The sequence below is a fragment of the Chiloscyllium plagiosum genome, unplaced genomic scaffold, assembly GCF_037043375.1.
Source record: "Chiloscyllium plagiosum isolate Xiang-an unplaced genomic scaffold, Cpla_swu_hap1 HiC_scaffold_32, whole genome shotgun sequence".
Classification (NCBI taxonomy): Eukaryota; Metazoa; Chordata; class Chondrichthyes; order Orectolobiformes; family Hemiscylliidae; genus Chiloscyllium; species Chiloscyllium plagiosum.
In genome coordinates, this window is record NW_028270170.1 from 17,905,573 (window position 1) to 17,932,684 (window position 27,112).

General features: G+C 38.9%; 2 protein-coding genes across 3 annotated transcripts in view; one reads left to right on the forward strand and one right to left on the reverse strand.

Annotated features, from left to right (window-relative positions):
* Positions 1-7,982, forward strand: part of wnk4a (WNK lysine deficient protein kinase 4a) — a 75,086-nt gene extending 67,104 nt beyond the window's left edge. For both annotated transcript variants that reach the window (XM_043674988.2, XM_043674989.2), the window contains exons 17-19: positions 2,542-3,049; positions 4,155-4,357; positions 6,023-7,982. In XM_043674988.2, the coding sequence (XP_043530923.2) occupies positions 2,542-3,049; positions 4,155-4,357; positions 6,023-6,114 (803 nt within the window). In that variant the 3' untranslated portion in view covers positions 6,115-7,982. The remainder of the gene's footprint in view (positions 1-2,541; positions 3,050-4,154; positions 4,358-6,022) is intronic.
* Positions 7,983-16,676: 8,694 nt separating this feature from the next.
* coa3a (cytochrome C oxidase assembly factor 3a) lies at positions 16,677-21,921 on the reverse strand. The gene is made up of 2 exons (XM_043674990.2): positions 21,714-21,921; positions 16,677-17,247 (listed from the first exon to the last, which is right to left on the reverse strand). Exons 1-2 carry the CDS (start codon positions 21,904-21,906, stop codon positions 17,141-17,143), a joined length of 300 nt encoding a protein of 99 aa, XP_043530925.2. The 5' UTR covers positions 21,907-21,921; the 3' UTR covers positions 16,677-17,140.
* Positions 21,922-27,112: the final 5,191 nt, after the last annotated feature.

Sequence of the window (27,112 nt, forward strand, 5' to 3'; positions counted from 1 at the left end):
GAGTCAGTCTGGTGATTTGTCACTGTACTCACTCTACAAGTAGTATATTCTTTCTTAAGCAAGGAAACCAAAACTGCAAACAATAGCTCAGGTGTAGTCTCACCAGTGCCCTGTCAAACACCTCCATACTATTTGTCTTCCAAAATTCTTATTGCACCTGCATGCTTTCTTTCTGTGATTGGTGGACAAGATACCCAGATCTCTTTGTATTTCAACATTTCCCAAACTATCATCTTTAAATAATTTTCTGCCAATCACCTTTTCCTGCAAAGGTGGGTAACTTTTCATTTATCCACATTATCTGCACAGGCTGTATATTTTGAAAGCTACCGTGTTACTTTGGTATGCATACATAAAATCATAAATTTCTCCCTTCAATCTGTTTTGCTGTTATATTTGGTTAAGTAGTTATTGATCTTGCTAGTTGTAGTGTTAGCAAACATATTTAGTCCAGGGAAGAATAGTAGAAATTAATTAACCTTTAATAGCACTTGAAACTAGTTCAGCTGACAAGATTGCATTGTTTCGCATAGAACATCCATTCAAATATGGTAATATAAAATTTAATGCTAATAAAGATCAATCAGTCTCTAACTTAATACTGAAAATCCAAATAATGCAGCTGGGTATCTCAGATGTGACACTGAATTTGCATTTTGAACTAGTGCTATTTTATGTAGGCTGTTATATTAAATATATAACACATTTTGGAGCAAAATGAGCATGTCATTTTAATCTAGATGTGCAAAAACAAGTTGATATACTGGGTTGGCATTGTAAATGATAGAGGTGGAGTGTCTATAGCAGAGAAACAGGAGGCACGCTGCAGCTCCCACCAACAGGCTTTCCAGTCTTTGCGAGTGGATTGAGTGAAGAACTTGGCACATGAATTAGCTGGATCCATTCACAGTCACAAAAGCAAGTGCAGATGCTGGAATCCAAAGTAGACCAGCAGGAGACTGGAAGAACACAGCAAGCCAGGCAGCATCAGGAGGTGGAGAAGTCAACATTTCTGGTATAAACCTTCAGGAATGGAGGTGGGGCTAGGGGGATGGGGATCTGAGGTTGGAGTAATGATGCTTCAGGGTCAGGGCTGTGAGTAGTGTCTTCTGGACCTGGAAGTGCATCAAAATGAGATATTGGCTTGATTTAAGTTATTGGAGGAGTGTACTGGTATGGAGAGGATCCTGACCAGCTCAAAACGGAATGGAATATTGTGTTGTGAATTCCATGCTCCAATAGGATTAGCAAGTCAACTGCTGTGTTACTCGATGGCTGAATAGGCTTGCTTGGCCTGGGGACATTCTCCCTCATTCCCAGAAACTGAATTCCATTCCCAATGCACTTTGCAGAGCTATTGCTGACCTCTTAAAGCCTAACAGAGTGAAAATGCCTACTGGTATTCCTCCGCCCATCAGATGGGCACTAGTTATGTCAATAGTGGATAGATAGTGTATAACAAAGCAGAGTTTTACAGTATCTTCCAGATACTCTCCTCCAGACCACCTAACTACAAAAAAACTCAAAGCAAAGGGTACCTTCTTACAGCCTATAGACTGTAACCCCTACAGCTGCCATCGTGCTGACTTGTACATACAATAATGATGAAGCATACCAGTTATTTCATGACTCACGTCATGGAGACGGTGAAACATGTCTTATAGGCCACATTTCGGGGTATTTTCAGTAGTTTCACAACTGGTATTGGTTACTGCAAGTTCCTTAAGTGGAGTTGGGGAAATGAGTTCTGTCAATTCTGTCTGTGAAAAACTATCCCAAGTGATGAAATGTCTCCTCGAGTGCCTTTACTACCAGAGCCATATAGTCCGGAAAATTTGAACAATGGTGAGGGAAGATGTATTAACATGACAATAAGTTGTTTTAGTTTTTCTAAATAAAAGTAAAGCTAGGTGTTTCTTTAGAGTTGATGTTACAAAAACTGGTGATGTCCTTGCATTCTTAATTGGCGATTAAAGAGAATGCATTTTATGGAAAAGCATAGGTATTCAAGCACAACATTGCAACCTCGGGGCTGGGTCCATGCTGGATTTTTGATCTTGCCAGTTTTTTGGTAGGGAGGTTTGGATCAAGGGCCATGCGGCCGACTTTGGGTACAGGAAAAACAGGTGCACGAAACCAATAATCAGTCAATGAAATGAAGCAACACGCAGTGAATAACCCAGCAAGTTATTTTACTCCCCTAATAAATAAAAATTCATGCAAGACAGCCTAAGAGAATTCTGTCTGGTTTTCAGACTTTGCTGGTCTTTGGATAGCCAGATTTGGGACGATGTACTAGTACTTTCTAAGAACATATTATAAAACAGTTTCCATTTATTACTTTAGTGCATAATTATTCAATTTAAGTGTTAAAAATAAATATTTTGAATGTGATTGACTGATTCAACAGCTTTATGTACTCTATTGCAAGAAATACTTTCAGAATGTATAGAAATATATTACTTCCAAATTACGTTCTTAGCATATTGAAAATAATCAAATGTAGCTTTAGCAGCTTGTTTGTTTTTTAATGTTTTGCAGAGTTCAAGAATTTTCAGCAATCTGGTTCACCCCAACCTGTTACAGTCGGACGCTTTGAAGTTTTGAAAACTCAAGAACAAATCAAAGAGGGCGATCACCTGACAAATCAGGATGACAGTAAACCAGATTGTTTAGTTCCTGACAACTGCACCGCTTTGAGAACAGCTACAACTCTTGGGGAACCAATGTTGGACAGCGGATTGAGTACTGCACTGGGATGTCAGCAAGATAGCAATTCAGAGCTATGCTTGTCCACCCAGGCTCTGCAGCCTTCATTGTCAGCAGCAGCTTCAGAGATTCCCAATCATTCTCTAGACAGTAACAGAGTAATGGTCAGTTCAGGAGATGAAAAGCAAAATACTGATTCCAAACTATCAGATGATCACACTGATTCAATCCCAGTGCATGGATGGGTTCAGTACTCACGGTCAACTATCTATATAAGCAGTGATGATACTGAAAGTGATGGCGATGAAATATTTGAAGAATTACAAAACTTAAGAGAAAAGTAAGTTCTTGAGCTGTTTGTTCATTGTGTTGTACCCAATTTTGTTGAATCATAATTTAGCCTTTGGAATATGTTTGCTAAAGTTAAATGCAAGTCTGCAAGACATTTCACGTTTTTAATTTGATGCAATGCAAGTTTTATTTATTTTAGTTACTAATATATCAATTTTTTAAAAGGTCAAGACCTGTACTATTAAGTACTGAACAAATATGTAGATTTATTTTAACCTTCTGTTAAGTTCAGCACTAACTACTAAATAGTCTCCTATAGAGTTGCTATGCATTGCATAATTAAGCAATACTTTTAATGGCAGGGTGTTACACCAATTGTAATGTGGAGTTCTGTTTTGGCCAAATTGGCCAACGCGGAAGCTGCTCAAAAATGCCCTGTTCTTAGTCAAAACAGAATAAGCAACAGATGACCGCTTTGTTTTTTTTCATACATTTTACCTCAACATCTAGATGTAACCTGTGGCAAACCATAATTCTCCTACAGGATGTGTAAGCCCATTTCTTTTGGCACAGTCCTAGGATGTGCAAGAGGTTGGGGTTATTTATCATTTAATTAATTCAATCAGAAAAAGTGATGCTGCTGTCACAATAAATGCTCTGTAGGGGAAACAGCGTCCTTATATTTCAGTAAATCTAACTAGTAATTGGCTCCACAATATCTCTAAATAAACAGACTAATTAAAGTACTAGTATAAATTTGCCAATCAGTTTTGCTCAAAACAATGCGGAGGCTGAAGTCAAACCAGAAAATGCCAGAAATCATATCAATTCAGGCAGCATCTGGAAAGAGAGTTACTATTTCAGGTCATTGACCTATCATAAGAACTTCAGTCCAGGTGCAATATCCAAATTTTCCTGATGGATGCATGGTCTCACTGAATTCAGAGAGGGATAATACATTTCCAGGAGGTTAAGATACAATTCAGACGGTCAGAAGGTGAACAGCTCAAAGCGTTAACTCTGTTTCCTTTTCCACAGGTGATGCCTGACCTGCTGAAAATTTCAAGCATTTTTCTGTTTGTATGTTAGACTTCCATTATTTACAGAATTTCCCTTTGTTTAAAAGGTCGAAATATTTTGTGTTAATCCAACAGGCATATGGCAGAGGTTCAAAGGTTACAGGCAATACAAAAGAAGGAGATTGAGGAACTGTATGAAAAGATGGGTAAAGTCCCTCCTGCTGGAATAGTTTCACCTGCTACAATCTTAACTGGACGGCAAAGGCGCTTATCTAAAGGCAATTTTAACCAATCCCGCCGTAACAGCTTGCAACGACTTGAGAGTTTACAGCAAGCAGGTATCTATAATCGTCTAAAATGAATGACTGACTGCACTTTAGGACCAGAAGATTTACCTTTTTTTTTGATATTTTCAAACTTCATATGAAATTTTGTTTACATGGTAATTTTATTCAGTAAGCTTAAAGAATGAAAATGTTTAATTATCATTCATTGATGATATAAAGTGCATTTATAAGATCACATGACAAACGTGGATTAGGAAAGGCATTTAACAATGCCCTAAATTCAAACCTTTAATGGAGAGTGTTTCAATATGTTTGATAGCTTACCATCCACTTTTACTGGTATTTCTATCAGGAAGGTTGACTGAAAGCATAGGTCAAACTGATGGATTTATGGGGCATTTTACAGAAGATGGAGTGGGAGAGTGGTTAGATTGGGAATACTATATAACGAAGCCGAAGTGGCAGAATGCTCTGCCATCATTGGCGTGGTAAAACAAGAGGTCAAAGGGGACTACAATGGGTTAGATTTAGAGGTACAGAAAATAACAGGGTTTGTGGATGAGGTGCAATTGCAGGATTTAAAGCAGGGAGTTAAGGAGCCATATAGCAGTTTAAAGAGGAGGATGACAATTATAAGTTTGAACTGTTTAAGGTTTGGGAGTCAATGTAAACTCCAGAATTATGGGTGGATAGAAGTCGATGCAGTTTCACAGCAGAGTTTTGGTTGAAGTGAAGGATGGGATAGCAGTTCAAACATTCACCTCATCTAAGCTCTCTCATAAAGATCCTAGACCCCCAGCTCTGTTGCAATGTCTACAGTAATTGTTAAGTGATTTTAAAATGTTGCCTTTATTACTGCAGCCAGTACCATGGCTGCAGTAATATCACTATAAGAAGAGCCTCTTGACATCAATGTAGTGTTCTAGATCATTACACAGTTTCAGTATTTAACTCAACCATGGAAATTTGTGGGAATTCCAATTACCATACTGTTCCTGCTATCATTTAAATATCTTCAAGTATATAGTAAATATTAACATATTTCAGAAATCCTCCTTTGTCATTCTGGTTGTCTTAGATAACAGTTAGTGTGGTCTGCAACCAATCCACACGAGGCTCAGTTTAAGTTGACATGCCAGATAGCCTATTTTCCTTCCTTGAGGTAAATACTTCAATCACATGACAGAGATATGTACATATATGAATAATTACAATATATGGGAAGATGTGATCAAGCATGGCCCATGCAGATACATTCTATTAACAGCCCTTTGTCCATATGTTAAACACACCCATAGTGTACATAACAGCAAAATGAAAAACAGTGTGAACATGTCATTATTAATTTTAAGAGTTCAGCAATCTTATGAATTCCTCAGTATAAATGATATCAATACTTTTTTTTAAACAATCAGCAAGAAACCATGTATGGGCTATTATACCAGTGTCATGTTTTAAGTCTCAGTATAGTACAAAATTTTCAGTCATTTGCTTTGAAAAGAAAAATGACAACGCATTCTCATTTATTGTCTAATTAAGTGGAGTTTCTTTTTGATTTTGGCATAATTCTGTTGAAGCTTTCATATGTCTATAACATCAACTTAATCAGATGACTACTTTTTCACATGCAAAGAAATATTGAGATTGAACCATTGCTACAAATTTTAAAGACCATTCTAATGATAAGCGTGCAATGTTTATGTTGAATATTTGCAGGATTCAGCCGAAGAAATTCCTTAACAGGTAGTTGCAGCTCACAGGATCAACGGCAAACACCATCCACTGTTAGTGGAGGTTACTTTTCCTAATGGCATCGAAATTGGGCTGAACTGTTGATCATCAAAAACTAAGCTTCTGCGAAATAGGTCGATATGAAAAGGAACAGAGAAATGCATCATGCTCCAATTGCAATCAAGATTTGTCACTGTTATGCTTTGAATATTCTACCCACAAATATCGTCTATCATTGGACTTTAGCAGAAGTTCATGTTTCGCTTGGAATATAACTCCATGCACACCATTGCCTGTTTTCATATAAAAGTCTTACCTTTGTATAAACTTATGATCTTCAACCGGATGTTAAGAAATATTTTGGGTGACCATTATCACAAATGTATTATGGCACAGAATGAAACACCTTTTAATACTACCACATCACATCATTATATGCACTACAGTTGCTTTTCATTCTAGATACTGGTTTCTGGGAACACAGGAAAGCACATCACAGTTTTAAGCAGATAATATTATCTGGCGTGAAATGCATCAAATATGGTCTGTTTTAATCACATTCTGCTTTAAAAAAAATCTATTTTTCTTTTTCTACTGATAGACCATTAAAATATACTATTCATATTAACTTATTTCTAAACAAATCTGATTAAATCAGATTTAAAATTAAATGCAAAATGAGAATCGGTAAGAATTGTTGTCTTTTTAAAGTTTAATTCTACAATGTAAGGCAACTTCAAGTTAAATTCTAGGTGCTAAGCAACCATTCTAAATCATTTATGTTTTTTTTTATTAAAATATACTCTTCCACTGTGACATTGTAAAAATTGACTTTATTCATGGTATGTATATATGTAAAAACTGGTGTTGAATCAGCAAACTATAATGATCGCATCAAGGAGATTTCTAAATTTAAAACTATAAAAACAACTTTCTCATTTGGAAAGTTTAGTGTAATCTATTGTAAATGACTTCAAAGCAGAAATATTTCCTTCTACTTGCGCACTTACATGCTCATCATTAAATGCCAAAGAATTGTATCTGAAATATTTTATAAAATATTTAATAGTGTCTTCTATCAAAGCTCTGGAATTCAATGTACATCTGAGAGAATTACAACAATAATGATAGTTACTAAATCTTTGTGGTTCAGTTAATTGATTGTGAATGTTTAAACTTTATGACAGATGAAATTTTATATAATTACTCAGTTTTTGGGGGGAATTGTAGTGTCCACTTTAATAAGCCTACAAGACATTAAACTTGATAATAGCCTGCAATACTGACCATTTGGCCTTAAAGTTAAGTGAAAGCTTGTTTTGTTTCAACTTTGTTTTATTATCATGAATGTAGGAAAGTCACTTAAAATAAACGTAAACCTTAACACGAGGTTTCAAACCCATATAGTAGGCCTAAAGTCAAATGACAATTAAGATGTCTAGCAAGTAACAGTGACAGCAAAAAAAAGACTCCCTGCAGGTTGCTGGTGAAAGTAAGTCCCTTTCCTTACTTTAGATTTAAATTTGTTGATTTCTACAAAATATTTCCAAGTTTAGATGACAATCTATTTTAATAAAATTGCCTTCAGCCCTTATCACCTCAATTCACCTTTTGTAATGGCGATATAAAAGAAAACAGATACTATCTGCCTACTTTATCACAAATTATCACAATTTCTGAAAATGGAAGGTTAGGGCATAAAATTATATTGATTACAAGAGTCATGGAACAGCCTGTGTGTTGGAGGGGGTACTTGTTCATGAGTAACATTTAGAGGGGGAAATTTTGTTGGAATACAGGGTGTATCAAAATCATAAATGCACTCTTTGTAAATTTTTGTATAGTATTGTTAATGGGAAGATACTTCTTCATTACCATTTCTGAGATGATTATGTTCAAACAATCTATTGGAGGTATATTATAATTATTAAATGAATGAATCAAATGGTTATGTTTCTGTTTTTTTTGTTCAATATCTTCCCTCACAATTTAAATTAAGCTTGTAGAAGCTTCTTGAACAAAACTAAAAACTGTGGAATGTGCTGCCAAAGAAAGTGGTGGAGGCTAGTACAATTCCAACATTTAAAAGGCATCTGGATGAGTATATGAATAGGAAGGGGTTAGAGGGATATGGGCCAAGTGCTGGCAAATAGGACTAGATTAATTTAGGATATCTAGTCGGCAAGGACAAGTCAGCAAAGGGTCTGTTTCCTTGCTGTATGTCTCTAAGACTCTATCTCAGTTTGAGACTAAAAAAGTCCTATCTAAATTAATATGTATTAGTTGAGAAATATTATTTTAAAACTATTTGAAAACCAATATACAATTTTTATGATGGCTTAAAATGTAAATAAAATTGCATTAAATCTGTAAAAATCATAGATCATACAGCACAAAAACAACTCTTTGGCCTAACTCGTCTGCACTGACCAGACCTCCCAATCTGACCTAGTTCCATTTGCCAGCATTTGGCAAATATCCCTCTAACCCTTCCTATTCATATACCCTTCCCAATGCCTTTTAAATATTGTACCACATCATCTGGCAGGTCATTTCATACATGCACCACCCTCTGCATTTAAAAAGTTACCACACCAGTCCTGTCTAAATCTTTTCCCTCACCTTAAACCTATGCCCTCTAGTTCTGGACTCACTCACCTCAGAAAAAAGACTTTGGCTATTCACCCTATCCATGCCCTCATGATTTTATAAACCTCATAAAGTCACCCCTCAGCCTCCAATGCTCTGAGGGGAAAAAAAGCCCCAGCCTATTTAGCCTCTCCCTATAAGTCAAGCCGTCTAGTCCTGGCAACATATTGTAAATGCTCCAGTAGTGACATGGCATCTTTTCTGTCCACCAACACTAGCAAACAGTGATGTATCTGAATATCTGCTTACTTACAGGAGGCTACACCATACAATTCCTGATTTACTCGTGTAAAAACAATGTAATTATTTTCTTGAATACAATACTTTATTTTAAAAATTGGATTTTAATTTTAACTTGCTATAATATTTCACAAATTAATGCAATTCTACAGTCATTGAAATCCAGATACTCTACAACTTTGTTCGCCAAAGTTACAAAGCTGGCCCCCTTTTCTGAAAGCTGTTCCTTTTCTCCAGGATACTGTGTCCTGATGTTTTTCAGAGGGGTCATAAATCAGTCGGGGCTCCAAAACAACTGGTTTGGTACAGAGATGAAAAGAGTTTTGGGAAGTCTTTTTGTTTATATGTAAACAGATGAGACTTTAGACCGCAGCTTTCATCTTTTAGAAGTAACCTGTATAATGAAAGGAGAGTGGTCAGTCCTGAAAGCTGAATTCTTGTTTCAGTCAGTACAGCAGTGGGCTTTGTGGAGACAGGCTGCTAGACTCTCTCTCTCTTTCTGCCCTTCTAACTTTGACCTGTAAGCCTTTGTTTCAGTTTTACTCTATGTTTAAGGGGGTTTGGTTATTGGGACTGTTGTGTATTTTCAGAACAGCATAATTAAGTTTAGTTTGGGTAGACTGAGTTCTGTGTATATTCTATCTTCTGTTCTTTGTGTTTCATTCTGTAATTTTGTGAATAAATTTTTGTCTGTTTTAAAACCTGGTAGTCAACTGAGCTAACCTACTCCGGATAATTTTCACTGTACACTTACCAAAACAAATAGCAAAGTTACGGTCTGGGCTGTCTACTTAAGAATGTTTTGAATGGTCTGGCCTAGTCCATAACAGATTGGGGGCTCTCTGCAGGATTTAGACAGCGAGTGGTAGGTACTAGCAACTTTATTTCAGATGTTGGTTTGGTTGGGTAGACAAAGCTTGGGATAACAATGGCTCTTTCAGTCATCAAGAGTTTTCTGGAGGTGGACAAGATGACTGGAAGTTTTACAGAAGGTGAATAAGACTAAGCTGCAGGAGTTAGTAGACAAACTGGTGCTGGAGCTACCTCCTAATGTGAAGAAAAATGGTATGATTTCAGCGGTAGCTCAGCATTTAAATTTGCTGAAAACGCATTCAGGATCTAGGGAGATGGCAAGAATTTAATTGCAAATGAAGCAGCTTGAGTTAGAGGTAGGGAGAAGGAAAGGGCAGCAAAAATGAAACAATTTGAGTTACAGTTAAAAGCGGAAGAGAAATAAAAAGAACAAAGGACTTTAGCAGAATAGAAATAAAATATTTGAGCTTCAAATACTATACTTAGAAAGGAAAGTCAGCTTAGAAGGATGGAGATGAAGACTAAAGGCAAATCTAGTGAGGAAGAGAGTGAGGATGACCAGACCCACGGCGGGTGAAAGCCTGATGAGAAACTGTTAAGTTCAAGCATTGCCCAAATTTGATGAGAAGGACATGGAAACCTTTTTCATATCATTTGAAAAAGTGGCTAAACAAATGCAGTGGCCAGTGACTATGTGGGTTTTGTTGATCCAAATAAAACTTACAGGTAGGGCTAGTGAGGTCTTCGCATCACTATCAAGGAGATATCTGGGGAGTATGAGGAGGTGAAAAAAAACCATCTTAAGTGCATATGAGCTTATACCAGAAGTTATAGACAACATTTCAGGAATCTAAGGAGGAACCCTGGTCAAACCTATATTGAGTTTAAAAGGATCAAACAAAGTAATTTTGATAGATGGTTAAGAGCTTTAAAAATAGAGCAAACGTACGATGCCCTTAGGTAATTATTTTGGAGGAATTCAAAAAATCACTCCCTGAAGCAGTACTAACCTATGTGGAAGAGCAGAGAGTTAAAACAGCAAGGTTAGCAGCTGAAGTGGCTGATGATTATGAGCTGGTCCATAAAATATGGTTTGGCTTTCAGAATCTATTTCAGTCCATGAGTGAGAGAAATTGGGGCAAAGAGAAATCCTCACGTGGAAAGGGAAAGGTAGATCTCAGTGAAGATCCTATGGATAACTTACAGGGTAAAAAGGAAACCCTTGAAGAGGACAAAGAAGGAAAAAGCTCTGGTGTTTTCATTGTAATAAAGTGGGCCACATGAAATCACAGTCTTGGTGGGGTAGGACAAAGCCAGATGTACAAAAACATGACAAGCCTGGGAGTTTTGTTGGCATGGTATCAGAAAGCACAGTGGAAGCTAGAAAGCTGCATCAGAGGTTGATTAAGGAGGAAGTGCCAGATCTGCTTAAAAAATATAAAAGCAAGGGTAAAGTTTATTCACATAGACCAGGTAACGAGGTTACAATATCAAGGGACACAGAATCTTCTTAGTCTGTGATGCTGAAGGATGAGGAGATATGTATTCCTGAAAGACTATTGCCAGAAAAGGTAACAGAAATTCATGGTGAGACAAAAAGCGCTCAATTATGTAAAGTGAGGCCAAAGTGTCCACAAAAAGAGTGAAGAATTTGTGGTAGGAGTACTGGACAAACCTTCAGCTCCAGGAATACAAATTAACCTTGCAAATGATATAGCTGATTCATTGGTAGGCATGCTGCCTACTCTAGCTGAAAAGCCAGTGGAGATGCAGGCAAGTGAAGCACTGCAGGAGTCTTATTTGGGTATCTTCCCTAATTGTGTAGTAACAAGATCGTGGAGTCACAAGCTGGAGTAGAAGAGATCAAAAAGCACAGATAAGGAAGCTGAGGTGGTCTTCTCAGATACTTTTTTTTAATCAGATAAGTGGGACAGAACAGGATCAAATAGGTAAACATGCAAGTATCTTTAGCTCTGCTAAGCTTATTAAGCTACAGCAGAGAGATGAGAACTTAAAGCAGTTGTATCAAAAGGCATATACATGGAAGGAGAGTGAATGCATCCCTATGTGTTATTACCTGAAAAATTATGTCTTAATGGGGAAATGGAAACCATCACACACTCAAGCAGATGAGAAATGGGCAGAGGTTCATCACATTGTTTTGCCAGTAGGGTACAGAAAGGAAGTGCTGTGAGTGGTGCATGAGCTACCACTTGGAGGTCATTTAGGAGTGAGGAAGACACAGGCTAAAATACAAAAGACATTTTTACTTGCCTACACTACACAAGGATGTTGAATTTTACCAGATGTGTCATACATGTCAGCTAATTGGAAAAACACAGGCATTAATAAAAGCTGCACCTTTAATACCTATACCAGCATTTGAGAACCTTTCATGAGAGACTTGATTGATTGTGTAGGTCCCCTACCTCAAACAAAAAGTAGGAATAAATAATTATTAAGAATAATGGATGTATTGACTAGATTTCCTGAGATAGTCCCATTATGCAGTATCACAGCTGAAAGGGTTGTAGAAGAATTACTCAAATTTTTTACTAGAGACGGACTACCAATAGAGATACAGTCAGATCAAGTATCAAACTTCACATCCAAACTAGTCATGGAGGTTATGGATAGCTTGGGAATAGAACAATTTGAATCTACTGCATACCATTCATAATTGCAGGGAGCACTGGAAAGGTGGCATCAAACACTAAGGACCATGTTGAGGGCTTATATCAAGACTATCCACATGACTGGGATAAGGGAGTTCCATTTGTACTTTTTGAATGGGACATTCCTCAAATCAAATTGGACAATGAGGATGTTGTCAGAAACTGGGATAAATTATTGAGTTACCTTCCACAAGAAAATTGAAATGACCTGAAAGTTATTACTATCACATGGTGAGATACGCAGAAATAAACTGGGAAGTACTAAGCTAATTGTTCATGGTGTAGATATAGGAGATGCTGTTCCGATTAAGCAACATACTTGTAGGCAAAATCCTCTAAAGTTGGTACTGGTTCAGAAGCAGGTAGAATACATTCTCCAAGATGGCATAATTGAAGTGAGTTACAGTGACTGGAGCTCATCCATAGTCATGGTGCCAAAGCCAAATGGTACCCAACAGTTACGTGTGGCCTACCGAAAAGTCAATGCCGTTACAAAGACTGATCCATATCCAATTTCGCGGTTGAAGGACTGTGTTGAAAAGGTGGGACAAGCAACTAACATTTATAAATTGGACTTGCTCAAAGGCTACTGGCAGGTACCTTTGTCAGAAAGAGCAATGGCTATTTCAGCTTTCGTAATACCAAATAGACTGTATCAGTTCAAACTCATGCCATTTGGTATGAAAAACGCTCCAGCCACATTTCGGAGACTAACTAATAAGGACATTGATGGATTACCCAACTGTGTGGTGTATATTGATGACCTGGTGATTTTTAGTCACACATGGAAGGAACATTTACAGCATTTATCAGACTTGTTTGAGCGACTTTGGAAGGCTTGCTTGGTGGTAAATCTAGCTAAAAGTGAATTTGCCAAACCCCAAGTCACGTTCCTGGGCCATGTTATTGGGCACAGACAAATGGCCCCACCGGATGCAAAAATGAAAGTGATTGGGGAATTTCCCACACTGTCGATGAAAAGAGCAGTACTACGGTTCCTGGGATTGAGTAGATTTTACTGAAAGTTTGTGCTGTATTTTAGCAGTGTGGTTGCTCCACTCACCGAAGTGTTACAAAGGACAAGAAGTTTCAGTGGACAGCAGACTGTCAAGACATTTGACAGCCTAAAAACTGTGTTAACCACTGCCCCAGTATTAGCCACAACTGATTACATGAAGCCTTTCAAGGTGGCTATTGATGCCAGTGATGTGGGTTTTGGTGCAGCCTTTGTTTCATTTTTACTCTATGTTTAAGGGGGTTTGTTTATTGGGACTGTTGTGTATTTTCGGAACAGCATAATAAAGTCTAGTTTGGATACACTGAGTTCTGTTCTTTGTGTTTCATTCTGTAATTTTGTGAATAAATTTCTGTCTGTTTTAAAACCTGGTAGTCAACCTCACTAACTTATTCTGGGTAATTTTCACTGTACACTTACCGAAACAAAGAGCAAAGTTATGGTCTGGGCTGCTGCTTGAGAATGTTTTGAGTGGTCTGCCCTTGTCCATGACAACCAATAAAGGACATGTTCAGCATCAAACTGCAATGTTAATATTTCTCAAGTTTATTCGACAATTGTAAAATTTGAGAATTGTTTGTTTGTTGTGTCCCAAAGCTTTAACAAAGAATACTGTACAATTTCAATATCAGTTCAGCAATGGTCTTGGCGAGCTGGGCTGTGGACAAGTAATTAGGCTGTAGCTTTTTTTCCCCATGTTAGGGAGAGGAAAGAGAGGTGTAAATTGGCCATTTGACGCAAGATCGTGATAATTCTTTTAAAGCTTGTTCCTGTTGTATTGTTGTTCATTACCACAGTTCCCAACCTTGATTTCAAATCATTCCATGACCTCACATCTTCCTGCCTCTGTATTCTTCGTTAAAGTTTTGGGACATGAACAATTCTCAAATTTTACAATTGCTGTACAGTCCTCTAGGATCTCATTCTATATAATCAAGGTGTGCAGTGCAATAGGCCCAAGACACAAATATTGGTCAGGGATCATGGTGTGTAAAGTGGCAGGTATCTGGAAGCTGTGTCATTTTTGCAGACAGAACATAGATGTTCCATAAAGTCTGTGTTTCGTCTCCTCAATGTGGAGGAGACCACATTGTGACTAGCAAATACACTATACTAGATTGAGTGAAATACTGGTAAATTATTGTTGTTATTTCACCTGGAAGCTGGAAGAACAGTATTTCATTTTCCATCTGGCAACATTACAGCCTTTAGGACACCTTCCATACCCTTTACCTACCCCCACACTTCAGGCTGTCTTGATTTGGGCTGCTTTATGCAGTGCCAACCTATTGTCACCTACTAATGATCCCATTACCCGATTTTCTCTCTCCTCAGCATACTATTATCAATCTCTTTGTCTTCCTGTTGTTCTCTCTCTCTGCACTCCATCTCTGCCTATACTCTCACTATTTTCCCCTCTCCACCCCATCTTCAGCATATATGCCACCTTTTCCTAGCTGCCATCAGTTCTGAAGAAGTCACTAGCCATACACCCTTAATTCTGCTTTCTCTCAACAGCTGTTGCCAGACCTGCTGAGTTTCTCCAGAGGGTGGTACACAAAAGGAATGTGAGGTGGGTGCATTAACATATTTCAAAGGCATTTTGGACAAGTAAATCTACAGGAAAGGATGAGAAGGATGTGGGCCAAATGCAGGGAAATGGGGTTAACATGGACAGACATTTTAGTCGGCGCGGTCCAGTTTGAGCCAAAGGGCCTGTCTCTGTGCTGTAGGACTCTATGACACGTGTTTTTGTTACTGAGTGTGGTACCAAGGAGCTCTAGCAAAAGTGGAGACAATAGTAATCATGGTTGGAAACTTCTCCATTGGCTGAGTCACACTTGGCACAAAGAAAGATGGTTGTAGTGGTTGGAGGTCGGTCATTTCAGCTCCAGGACATATTTGTAGGAGTTCTTCTGGGTAGTGTCCTCAGTCCAACTATCTTCAGTTGCTTCAGCAATAGGATCATAGGATCAGAAGTGGGGATGTTGACTGATGACTGCACAATGTTCTGCACCATTCACAACACCTCAGACACTGAAGCAGACCATGTTCAAATGCAACAAGATCTGGACAATATCCAGACTTGGGCTGACTAGTTGTAAGTAATGTATACCACACAAATGCCAGGCAATAACCATATGCAACAGAGAAACTAATCATCACCTCTTCACATTTAATGGCATCACCATTGCTGAATTCCCCCAATATCAATAGCCTGGGTGCTTGCTATTGAACAGAAACTGAACTGGACTAATCAGCTAAGTAGTGTGGCTACAAAAGGAGCTCATGACGCTAGGAATCATGCAGCAATCAACTCAACACCTGACTCACCAAAGCCTGTCCACCATCTATAAGGCGCAAGCTATGTGTGCTCCAACAGCACTCAAGAAGCTTGACACCATTCAGACCAAAATAGCTTGCTTGATTGGTACCATATCCACAAACATTGTCCCTCCACCACTGACATTTCACAGCAGCAGTGTACTCCCTCTGAAAGATTTCCAGCAGCAATTCACCAATGCTTTTTAGATAGCACCTTCCAAATCCATGAACATTACTATCTGTAAGTATAAGGGTAGCAGATACATGAGAAACACCACCTTCAAGTTGCACTCCAAGCCATTCATATTCTAGACTTGTAGGTATATCACCATTCAGTGTTACTGGGTCAAAATCCTGGAATTCCCTGCATAGTGGCATTGTGGGTGTACCTACACCAAATAGATGGCAGTGGTTGACTATCATCTTCTCAAGGGAAACTAGAAATGGGCAATGATTGCTGGCACAGCCAATGACACTCACATCCCATCAGTCAATAAAAATAATTAAAGATAGGCAAAAAATGTTGGTCTTGCTAGCAATACCCACATCCCATGTAGGAATTGTAAAAACAAGATAATGAAAAAGCACTCTAGAACAGTATTCATGTCAAGCGTAATAGCCTGGAAGGTTAACAAGTTCAGGTCGGTGTTAAGAACTATGCACATATAGCAGCTCTGTAAACAATTCAGGAGTTTTACAGTGACAGGAAAAAGCTGATTGGTGGCAACAAGAAAATCTTGAAGAGAACACTACCATACAGTATGCCTTTCTGTAGCTGACACAGTAATTGTACCACTGAATACAAAAGATAGAATCACAAAATTTGATTTTGGCATCCTGTCACCAAAGCAAAGAATGTTCCTGTAGTCATAGCTTTTGGTAACATGAGCAATTTTTTGCTTCTTCCATTTAAACACCTAGACAATGTCAGCAACATTTTAATCACAAGGAGCTCAACATCACCTCAGTCATGTTAAATTTTTCAATTGTATGAAAAGCTTTTATACAGTGTGGACTTTAATTTCATTGGAATTAACAGGAAATGACATACTGAATCACAATGTTTTTACATTTCTTTTCAAATTGTTAATGTGGTGGGAAAGATAATTATAATCAAAATTTATTACTGCAGCAAAAGTATACATTCAATTATGCCATATACAAAGTATCAGAAGTCATGGATTTAATAAGTTGTATCCTCACTTAGACTGACATAAGATCACTTCTGGATAAAGGCAGTCAGAGACAGAAAATGAAAATCTCCATGAACTCTGAAAAACATACATCTTGATCCAATGTGTTTAATTTCCGCTAATATATAATAGTTGCATAATTGTTCAATTTAACCAGTCATGAATCAACAATACATTATGTAAACTATGCATTTCAGTTTACTGAAGTCTTAGAATTACTTCTTGCTTGAACAACTTTTGCTTCTTCTTCCAAATCATCCAAAAAACGTTCTTGCGATACTGAATAAAATGTGTATCCATCTAAGGAGATTATGAAGGAAATATCCAAAATTCTGCATGAATCTATTCAAAATCTAAAGCTTCGTTGGTGTAATTCAGTTTTTGAAATAAAATAAAACTTACCATTAGCATAACAGAAGTCAAATGAATATAAGTTATTCTCATATTAAATAATTTGATAATTAACCTTAAGCACTAGAACATAGAAGAATACAGTGCAGTACAGGCCCTTCGGCCCTCGATGTTGCGCCGATCCAAGCCCACCTAACCTACACTAGCCCACTATCCTCCATATGCCTATCCAATGCCTGCTTAAATGCCCATAATGAGGGAGAGTCCACCACTGCTACTGGCAGGGCATTCCATGAACTCACGGCTCGCTGAGTAAAGAACCTACCCCTAACATCTGTCCTATACCTACCCCCCCTTAATTTAAAGCTATGCCCCCTTGTAATAGCTGACTCCATACGTGGAAAAAGATTCTCACTGTCGACCCTATCTAAACCCCTAATCATCTTGTACACCTCTATCAAGTCACCACTAAACCTTCTTTTCTCCAATGAAAACAACCCCAAGTGCCTCAGCCTTTCCTCATACGATCTTTCTACCATACCAGGCAACATCCTGGTAAACCTCCTCTGCACCCGTTCCAGTGCCTCCACATCCTTCCTATAATATGGCGATCAAAACTACACACAATACTCCAGATGCGGCCGCACCAGAGTCTTATACAACTGCAACATGACCTCAATACTCCAGAACTCAATTCCTCTACCAATAAAAGCCAGTACGTCATATGCCTTCTTCACCGCACTATTTACCTGGGTGGCAACTTTCAAAGATCTGTGTACATGGACACCAAGATCCCTCTGCTCATCCACACTACCACGTATCCGACCATTAGCCCAGTACCCCATCTTTTTATTACTCTTACCAAAGTGAATCACCTCACACTTAGCTACATTGAACTCCATTTGCCACCTTTCTGCCCAGTTCTGCAGCTTATCTATATCCCGCTGTAACCTGCCATATCCTTCCTCACTGTCTACAACTCCTCCGACTTTCGTATCATCCGCAAACTACTGTTCCATTTGGCAGCAAATGAAAGATAAGACATAGAAATAAAAAGCAAGAGCAAGCTAGCTAATAAAATAAAAGAAGATTGTAGGAGTTTTTTAAAGATATCTAAAGGAGAGAGTCAAATGTGGTCATTGGACTGCTGGAAAATGAGGCTGGAGAAGTAGTAATAGGGAAAAAAGAAATGGCGGAGGAACTGAATAGATACTTTACATCAGTTTTCACAGTGATGACACCAGCAATATACCAGAAGTTGGGCAGAGGTAAGAGTAGTAGCCAATACTAAGGAGAAGCTGCTGGGGAAGCTGAAAGGTCCGAAGGTGGAAAACAGATCAGGACCAGATGGGCTACCTCAGAGTTCTGAAGGAGATTGCGGAGGAGATTGTAGAGGCATTGGTGGTGATCTCTTAGGAATTACTAGAGTCAAGGAGAGTCCTAAAGAACTGGAAAATGGCTAATGTAACACCCTATAGGTGGATTAACTTGACCTTGATCATTGGTAGGATTTTAGAGTCCATAAGTAAACAAGAGATTGCTGAGTAATAAGAAATGCATGCTAAAATAAAGCAGAGTCAGCACAGCTTCGTCAAGGAGACATCATGTTTGACAAATCTTTGAGGAGGTAACAAGCAAATTAGACAAAGGACAGCCAGTGAACATGATCTATTTGAATTTCCAGGAGGCCTCTGACAAGGTATTGCACAAGAGGCTGCGAAATAACAGCTCATGGTGTTAGGGACAAGGTACTGCCATGGATGGAGGATTGGCTGACTGGCAGAAGGCAGAGAATAGGTAAAAAGGGGTCTTTTTCAGGATGGCAGATGGTGACTATTGGAGTTCTGTAGGGATCAGTGTTGGGACCACAACTATTCACAGTGTGCATTAACAATCTGGACAAAGGAATGGAAGACATTGTTGCTAAGTTTGCAGATGACACACAGAAACGAGGGACAGGTGGTGCTAAGGAAGCAGGGATGTTGCAGAAGAACTTGGATATGCTCGGCAAGTGGGCAAAGAAGTGGCTAACGGAATCCAATGTGTTAATGCGTGAGATTATATATTTAGGTAGGAAGAATAGAGGTATAGACTAGTTTTTAAACAGTGAAAGGTTTCAGAAATCTGAAGCACGAAGGGACTTAGGAGCACTAGTTCAGGATTCTCTTAAGGTTAACATGCAGGTTCAGTTAGCAGTTAGGAAGGCAAATGCAATATTAGCATTCATTTCAAGAGGGCTAATATACAACAGCAGAGATGTACTGCTGAGGCTGAACAAGGCCCTGGTCAGACCATATTTGGAATACTGTGAGCAGTTTTGGTGACCGTATCTAACAAAGAATCTACTGGCCTTGGAGGGGTTCCAGAGGAGGTTTATGAGAATGATCCCCAGGATGAAGGGTTTGTCATATGAGGAATGACTGAGGACTCTGGGTCTTTACTCAATGAAGTTTAGAAGGATGGGGGGTGGGGGGGGGACTCTAATTGAAATGTACAGAATATGGAGAGGCCTGGATAGATTGGATGTGAAAAGTATGTATCCACTAGTAGGAGAGACAAGGACCCAATGGCACAGTCTCAGAGTGAAGGGATGACCATTTAGAACTGAGATGGAAGAATTTCTGCAGCCAGAGGGTGGTTAATTTGTAGAACTCGTTGCCACAGAGGTCTGTGGAGTCCCAGTATTTGAGCATATTTAAGACAGTGAGAGAGAGATAGATTCTTGATTAGTAAGGGGATCAAGGGATAGGGGCAGAAGGCAGAAGAATGGGGTTGAAAAAAAAGTCAGCCATCATCAAATGATGGATACGATAAGTCAAATGGCCTAATTATGCTCTTATATCTTATAGTCTCAACGAGACTGAATGGTCTCAAGTCATAGTCATACAGCATGGAAGCAGACCCTTTGGCCTAAGTAGTCCATGCCAAACAGGTTTCCTAAACTGAACTAGACCATTTTCATGACTTTGGCCCATATCCATCTACTCTGTTCCTATCCATGTACCTGCCAAATGTCTTTTAAATGTTGTAATTGTACTCGCCTCTATCACATCCTCTGGCAGCTCATTCCATATACACATCATCCTTTGGGTGTCTACTTCTGTTCCTAGTTCATTTGTTTGGATGCATGTATGTTCTTGAGCTTGGATTTAATTTTTGGACATATCCTAAATGTCCACTTACACACATACTGTCTTGTCCCATCTAATTTTCTGGGGGAGGATCCTGCATAATAACCTTCCACATATTAAAAACAGATTAAACTAGAAAGTCTGCATTGTCTGGCTGCCTTGTAGGAACACTACCATTTCTGTTATTTTGTGCATTGATGTAGTTGAATTCAAATTCCCATCTGTCAAACAATCCTAGAAATTACTGGAGAAACTCAGCAAGTTTGGCAGTGAAGGGTCACTGGACCTGAAACTTTAACTCTGTTTTCTCTCCACAGGTGCAGCAGACCCTGTTGAGTTTCTTCAGCAAAATCTGTTTTTCAGATTTCCAGCATCTGCTGTTCTTTAAGGTTGTTGGTTAAACAATCTTGTTCTTTATAATGTCTCCTCCCTCTCACCCTTTTCCATCCCCTTTGCCAGTACATATTTTATTTTTTTCCCACTTGTTTTTCTCTTCCTCCTCCCTGCCATGTTAGTTTAAACATTCCTCTTACAGTATCTGTTATTCTGCTCGCGAAGATGTTAGTTCCAGCACTGTTCACATTAAGCACACCATCACATACAGCTCCTATTGTCCCCGTGGCTATCAATTTTACTGACATCCTTACTTAAATCATCAGACCCATATTACTCCCTATGTCGCACCAGAAGAATGCGAAAATTCTGAATTTCAGTGAAGTTATTAGGATGGTCTGTCACGCAAAGGGTGCCAGAAGTGTGGAACTCTTTCCCAAGGAAGTGGCAAATGCTAGCTGAAAATAACACTTTTAAAACAGTGAGATCCAGAGATTGCTGTTTATTAGTTTAGGGAATTAAGCAATATGGGGTGGATCGAGTTAGAAAACAGATGAATCATGATTCACATCGAAGACGGTACAGGCACCAGGGTCTGAATGGCCTAAGCCTCTTATTTAAATATGAAACGTTATGTAAATTCTGCTACATCGTGGATAGGTATGTTGGCACGAAATTGCGGTAGAAACGAGCCACCTAAAAATTTGATGCGATTTAATCGCACAAATCAGCCTGCTAGTTAACATCGAAACAAATCACATTGCTCAAGCTCAAGACACACTTATCTCCACCAAACCATTAAATACGTTGTTAAAAAAATCAAACACCAGGTTATAGTCGGAGCGGCGGAAAACGAGTGTGCTTCTAATTAAACCTGGTGTGTGTTTTTTACTTTGTCCACCGCAGTCCAACACCGGCATCTCCAAACCATTAAACACATTAGAAGGATACAAATGCCCAACACGATTGCGCCGATAGCTAAACCCGTGATTACATTCCTTCCGCGCCTTTTCTGCATGTTTTTATGCCACTGAGCCAGCTCCACTTTCTGCATGAACTCAATCTGTTCCTTGGTCAAATTGTCCCTTTTCGGGTCGACTCGTTTCGCAAACTGCGATCCTCCTGGCGAATTCATTTCCGCCATTTTTCCAAATCAACGAGAACAGTTTGCGGAAGGTCAAATACGGAAAGCTGAAGAGGGCAAATCAAATCAGCAACGCGATTTGTTCCACTTGGTAATTTCAAATAATCAGATCACGGTGAAAACACATATTCAGGTACGAAATAAGACCAGATAGGGAAAATTATGTTATCTTATTTTAGTAATTTTAATTAAATATCACCATCCTAATCATTTCACACATTTAACCCACATTTGTAAAACAAAATGCTTGGCCGAAAAAGTTTGTTTTTTAGAAAGGAGATAAAATGTACGGAAGGAATTCCAGAGTTTGCGAAATTCCTAAGTCAACGAAATGGAGTTGTCAGTGATGGGATAAAATCAGGGGTCGTCAAGATAAAGAATTGGAGGAGTGCATAACTTTCACCGACAGTTGCAGAACTGTAGAGGTTACAGAGTCAGGAGCATAGCGATGGGGAACCGAAAACAAGGATGAGAGTTAAATCTCGAGAAACATTGTCCGAATGGGAGCCAATGTAGGTCAGGGCACACAGGGGTGGCAGGTGGACACGACTTGATGAGGTGTGGAATTGGATATGATGCCCAAATGCAGCCTTGATTTATTACAGACAGAATGTGCCAGTCGGTATATGAATGTTGAAACGAGCCAAAAGAAGAAAAGCGCTTTTAACATATACCTGTGCTGCAGAATTAATGAGTGACATCATTAAAATTAATATTAACAAAAAAAGTTCAATATCATGAATGTAATGCAAACATTAACGTTTTCTAAAAACCGAAAGAACTGCGGATGCTGTAAATCAGAAACAAAAACAGAAGTTGCTGGAAAAGCTTAGCAGGTCTGGCAGCATCTGTGCAGAGAAATCAGAGTTAACGTTTCGGGTCCGGTGACCCTTCTTCAGACCCTTCTAAGGAAGGATCACCGGACCCGAAACATTAATTCTGGTATCTCTTCACTAAGGATTTCTTCCTTGCAATCTCTTTTTTTTAGGACTTTCCTTAAAACGCATTCCTTTGATCAAGTTTTTAGTATTCCTCCTTATATCTCCCTCGCACTGTATCTGTTTTGTTTTAGGATTATGAATCTATGATACATTTTACAATATTAAAGGTTCAGTCAATTATACTGAGGCCACAGAAACGTCTTCTGACCTTTAACCACTTGGTGGCACTAAAGGACCAAACGACTACCGTAGTCCAATTCAGGAATGACAGTTCAGTGCTGGCATAATGCTGAGTGGAGTTTGAAAGAAGCAAATAATGAACAAACAGCCAAGCCATCTGTGGATAAAACCCATTCCTCACCACCTTTTATGAAACACCATTTACCATCAAAGATCACGGAAATGTTATAATACAAAAAGAAGCCAGCTCTCCAAATTAGCATGTCACATCGTGCTAATCTCCTGCCTTCATCCCTTCACCCTGCTCATTGTTCCTTTTCAAATAAACACCTAATTCCCTTTTGAATGCCTGGGCTGAACCTGCCTTCACATACTCAGGCAATATATTCCAGATAAAAACCTTTGTTACATGAATCACTTTAAGATATCACTTTTGCTTCATTGCTTTCAATTAAAGCCCTTTTTCTTGGGAACATTTTTTATTTATTCTGTCCACATTTGTCATGATTTTGAATGCATCAATCTGTTTCAATTTAGCCTTCTTTTCAAAGAGAAATGTCCCAGTTTCTCTGATCTGAATTCGTAATTGAAATTCGTCATACATGGTACCATTCTCAAACCTCTTCTGCATTCTTTCCAATGTCATTACATACCTCTTTAGGTGTTGGACCAAATACTGCAGCTGAGGTCAGACCAGTGTCTTTTGTAAGTTCATTATTACTCTTGAACTTTACGCTGCTATTAATACGGCCTATAATACTGAATGTTTTATTAACTTCTGTCTCAACATGTCTTGTAACCTTTAATAACTTATGTATATATACACCAAGATTCCTCAACTCCTACACTCCCTTTAGAGTTGTACCCTCTATATTATAGATGTGATTCAAAATACCATTACACAATGAACTTTTCTAAATGAAGAACAAGGTGGGCAAAATTATAGACAATGGGAAAAGTTCAGAAGGAAAGGATGGTAATACTGATGAGGCAGAGGGAATTGCCCTAGTTAGAAGAACCAGCAAATAGCAATGAATGTTTTAGTCACAGACATGATTCCACTGCATTTTGTTGGACAGTGGATGCACATCCAGAATGTGGAATGGTTTGGTTAAAAATTGCATCTGGATTCTTTAAGTAGTAAGGTTTAAGTTAAAGAATTCTGCTTCCTTCAGAAGGGTTGAGGATGAGAGTGGTCACTCCCTGTAAAATGGCAAGGGTAAACCTTCTATATGCTCATAGTATCAAGTGATGCTCAGCAGATCGTTCTTGAAAAAGATACAAATGGAAATGATCAAGAAAGACAACAAAGCAACTGTTTTTGGGAAGTCAGTGGATTTAGTTTACACAATCCAGACATTATTGCATTCCTTAAAGATTCATTTAACACGGGTGCTTTTGGCACAAGGACATATGAATTTAAAGGTTTTTTAAAAAGGCTAATTACCTTAAAACTATGATGTAGAGGTGCCGGTATTGGACTGGGGTAGACAAAGTCAAAAATCACAGATCACTGGGTTAATGTACAACAGGTTTATTGAAACTACAAGCTTTCGGAGCCTCGCTCCTTCTTCAGGTAGCTAGCTGAAAATATAGGAGTACACCATCATGACTCTTAATTGATCTCCCATTAGCAAGAAACTTGAAAGATGTTGTCGCAAAGCACTTGAAGATACTGAGTTTAGGAAAAGAATTCTCATTTTGTACTTCATAGGACCGCAACTAGCTTTAATCAGTCTACAAAAATACTTTATAAAGAGAAATGACTAATAGTAGACAAGTTAATGGAGAAATGGATAGGGACCAGACTGAAAGTACAGGTACACAATTGTTTATCTGAAATTCCGAAATCCGAAAAGCTCTGAAATCCAAAGCTTTTTCGTGAAGTTTCTTTTTCCATAACAAGGTTGTTTGGCATGTGAACAGGTGGCTCAACTCCACACCCACTCGACCCATGTCATTCAGGTGTGACATGGCAGTGTTACCCAGCACTGGCAGGCGTCAGTTGTGTCTCAGCGCTTGTACTAGTCACACATGGCTGTGCTGTTCAGTACATTTTTTTTATTTCAGTGTGAAAATGTCATTTATTCTGAAATCCAAAAAATTCCAAAATCTGATAAACAACTGGGCCCAAGGATTTCAGATAAAGGATTGTGTACCTGTATCAGCTAAATTCCTGACTGAGGGGAATTTGCCAATGATGAATTTAGGGATATGTTGGAAATTATGAACATTATGGAATGAACATGGTAGCAGAAAATCCCTTTAGTAACAATTCAATAAAATAAATCACACGGTAATCAATGAAATGCTTCACAAAATCCTAGCTGACCAACAAAATTGTAAATTAACCAACTTATAATTAATTTACAGTCCATATAAATAATTTGTTCCAAATGTTTGGGGTCTACAGTCTATATTAATTGATTGTTTTGGGAGACAGCCAATGATTCCTTTGCAAATGAGCAATTGACCCACAGTTTAGAACATAAGAAGTAGGAGCAAGAGTAGGCCATGTGGCCTGTCAAGCCTGTTCTGCCATTCAAAAAGATTATGGCTGAATTTTTCATGAATTCAACTCCATTTACCTACCCACTCACTATAATCCTTAATTCTTTTACTGTTCAAAAATCTATCTATCTTTGCTTTAAAAATATTCAATGAGGTAATCTCAACTGTTTCGCTGGCAAGGTTAGTGTAGGATTACAGTTAGCTCCACTTTTTCTGTGCACCTGAATGTGCAGCATGTACGAAGAAGGGCATTTATTTTGGTTGAAGTTTCAGAGAAAGTTCAGCAAGTCTGATAAGGCCATCAGAAATAAACTTTAATCTGGCAACATAGTATATACAAAATGAGAAGGGCAGGAAAAGTGGAAAATAAGTTTATAGATTTTTTTTATTTGTTCATGAGATGTGGGTGTCACTGGCTAGGCCAATGGACATCCCGTGCCGGTCTGTTACCCACCCTCGACCTCTTTATTTCCAACTGCCACCAAGGCATTAATCGTCTCAACCTGTCGACCGTCCCGCCAACCCCCCCCCCCCAACCCCCACTCCAACCTCTCACCCTCCCAATGCGCAGACCTCCACTCCATCAAACCAGCGGATGGGGGGGAGGGGCTGCAATGGCAGTTTGGCGCACTGACCTCTACACTGCTGAAGCCAGGTGCCAACTCAAAGACACCTCTTCCTACCGCCCCCTTGACCATGACCTCACCCTCTAACACCAAACCATCTTCTCTGCAGTACCCACTTTCGCCGAGGCCAATATTATTGCCCTAATTAACTATTAGTGATGGAAAAGCATATAATTTTACAGCATGGTGGACAAACTGTTCAGATTTTAGATTAGATTAGATTACATTACAGTGTGGAAAGTGTATTAAATATATAACACATTTTGTAGCAAAATGAGCATGTTATTTTAATCTAGATGTGCAAAAACAAGTTGATATACTGGGTTGGCATTGTAAATGATTAGATTAGATTAGATTACAGTGTGGAAACAGGCCCTTCGGCCCAACAAGTCCACACCGACCCGCCGAAGCGCAATCCACCCATACCCCTACATTTACCCCTTACCTAACACTACTGGCAATTTAGCATGGCCAGTTCACCTAACCTGCACATCTTTGGACTGTGGGAGGAAACCAGAGCACCCGGAAGAAACCCACGCAGACACGGGGAGAACGTGCAAACTCCACACCGTCAGTCGCCTGAGGTGGGAATTGAACCTGGGTCTCTGGCGTTGTGAGGCAGCAGTGCTAATCACTGTGCCACTGTGCCGCCCACAAGTTTCAAGGTTAAGTGGCACTGATTCCAACACATCTGAACACATTGTTAAAAGTGAGGAGATACCATGTACTTCACATATATTGGACAATTATGAAGACCAGATGGCAGCAGATGAAAGGCTGGCTGTAGAAAAGATACAGAGATGCAGGATTTCTCTATTTGCCCAGAGGACAACAACTGAAAGTCAGCACCAGAACAGGCAAGTGAATGAAGGAATACCACTGTTATAGGGAGAGAAGGGAAAGACCCTAGCAAATACAGCTATTAACTATCTACTCTAATAGTTAAAC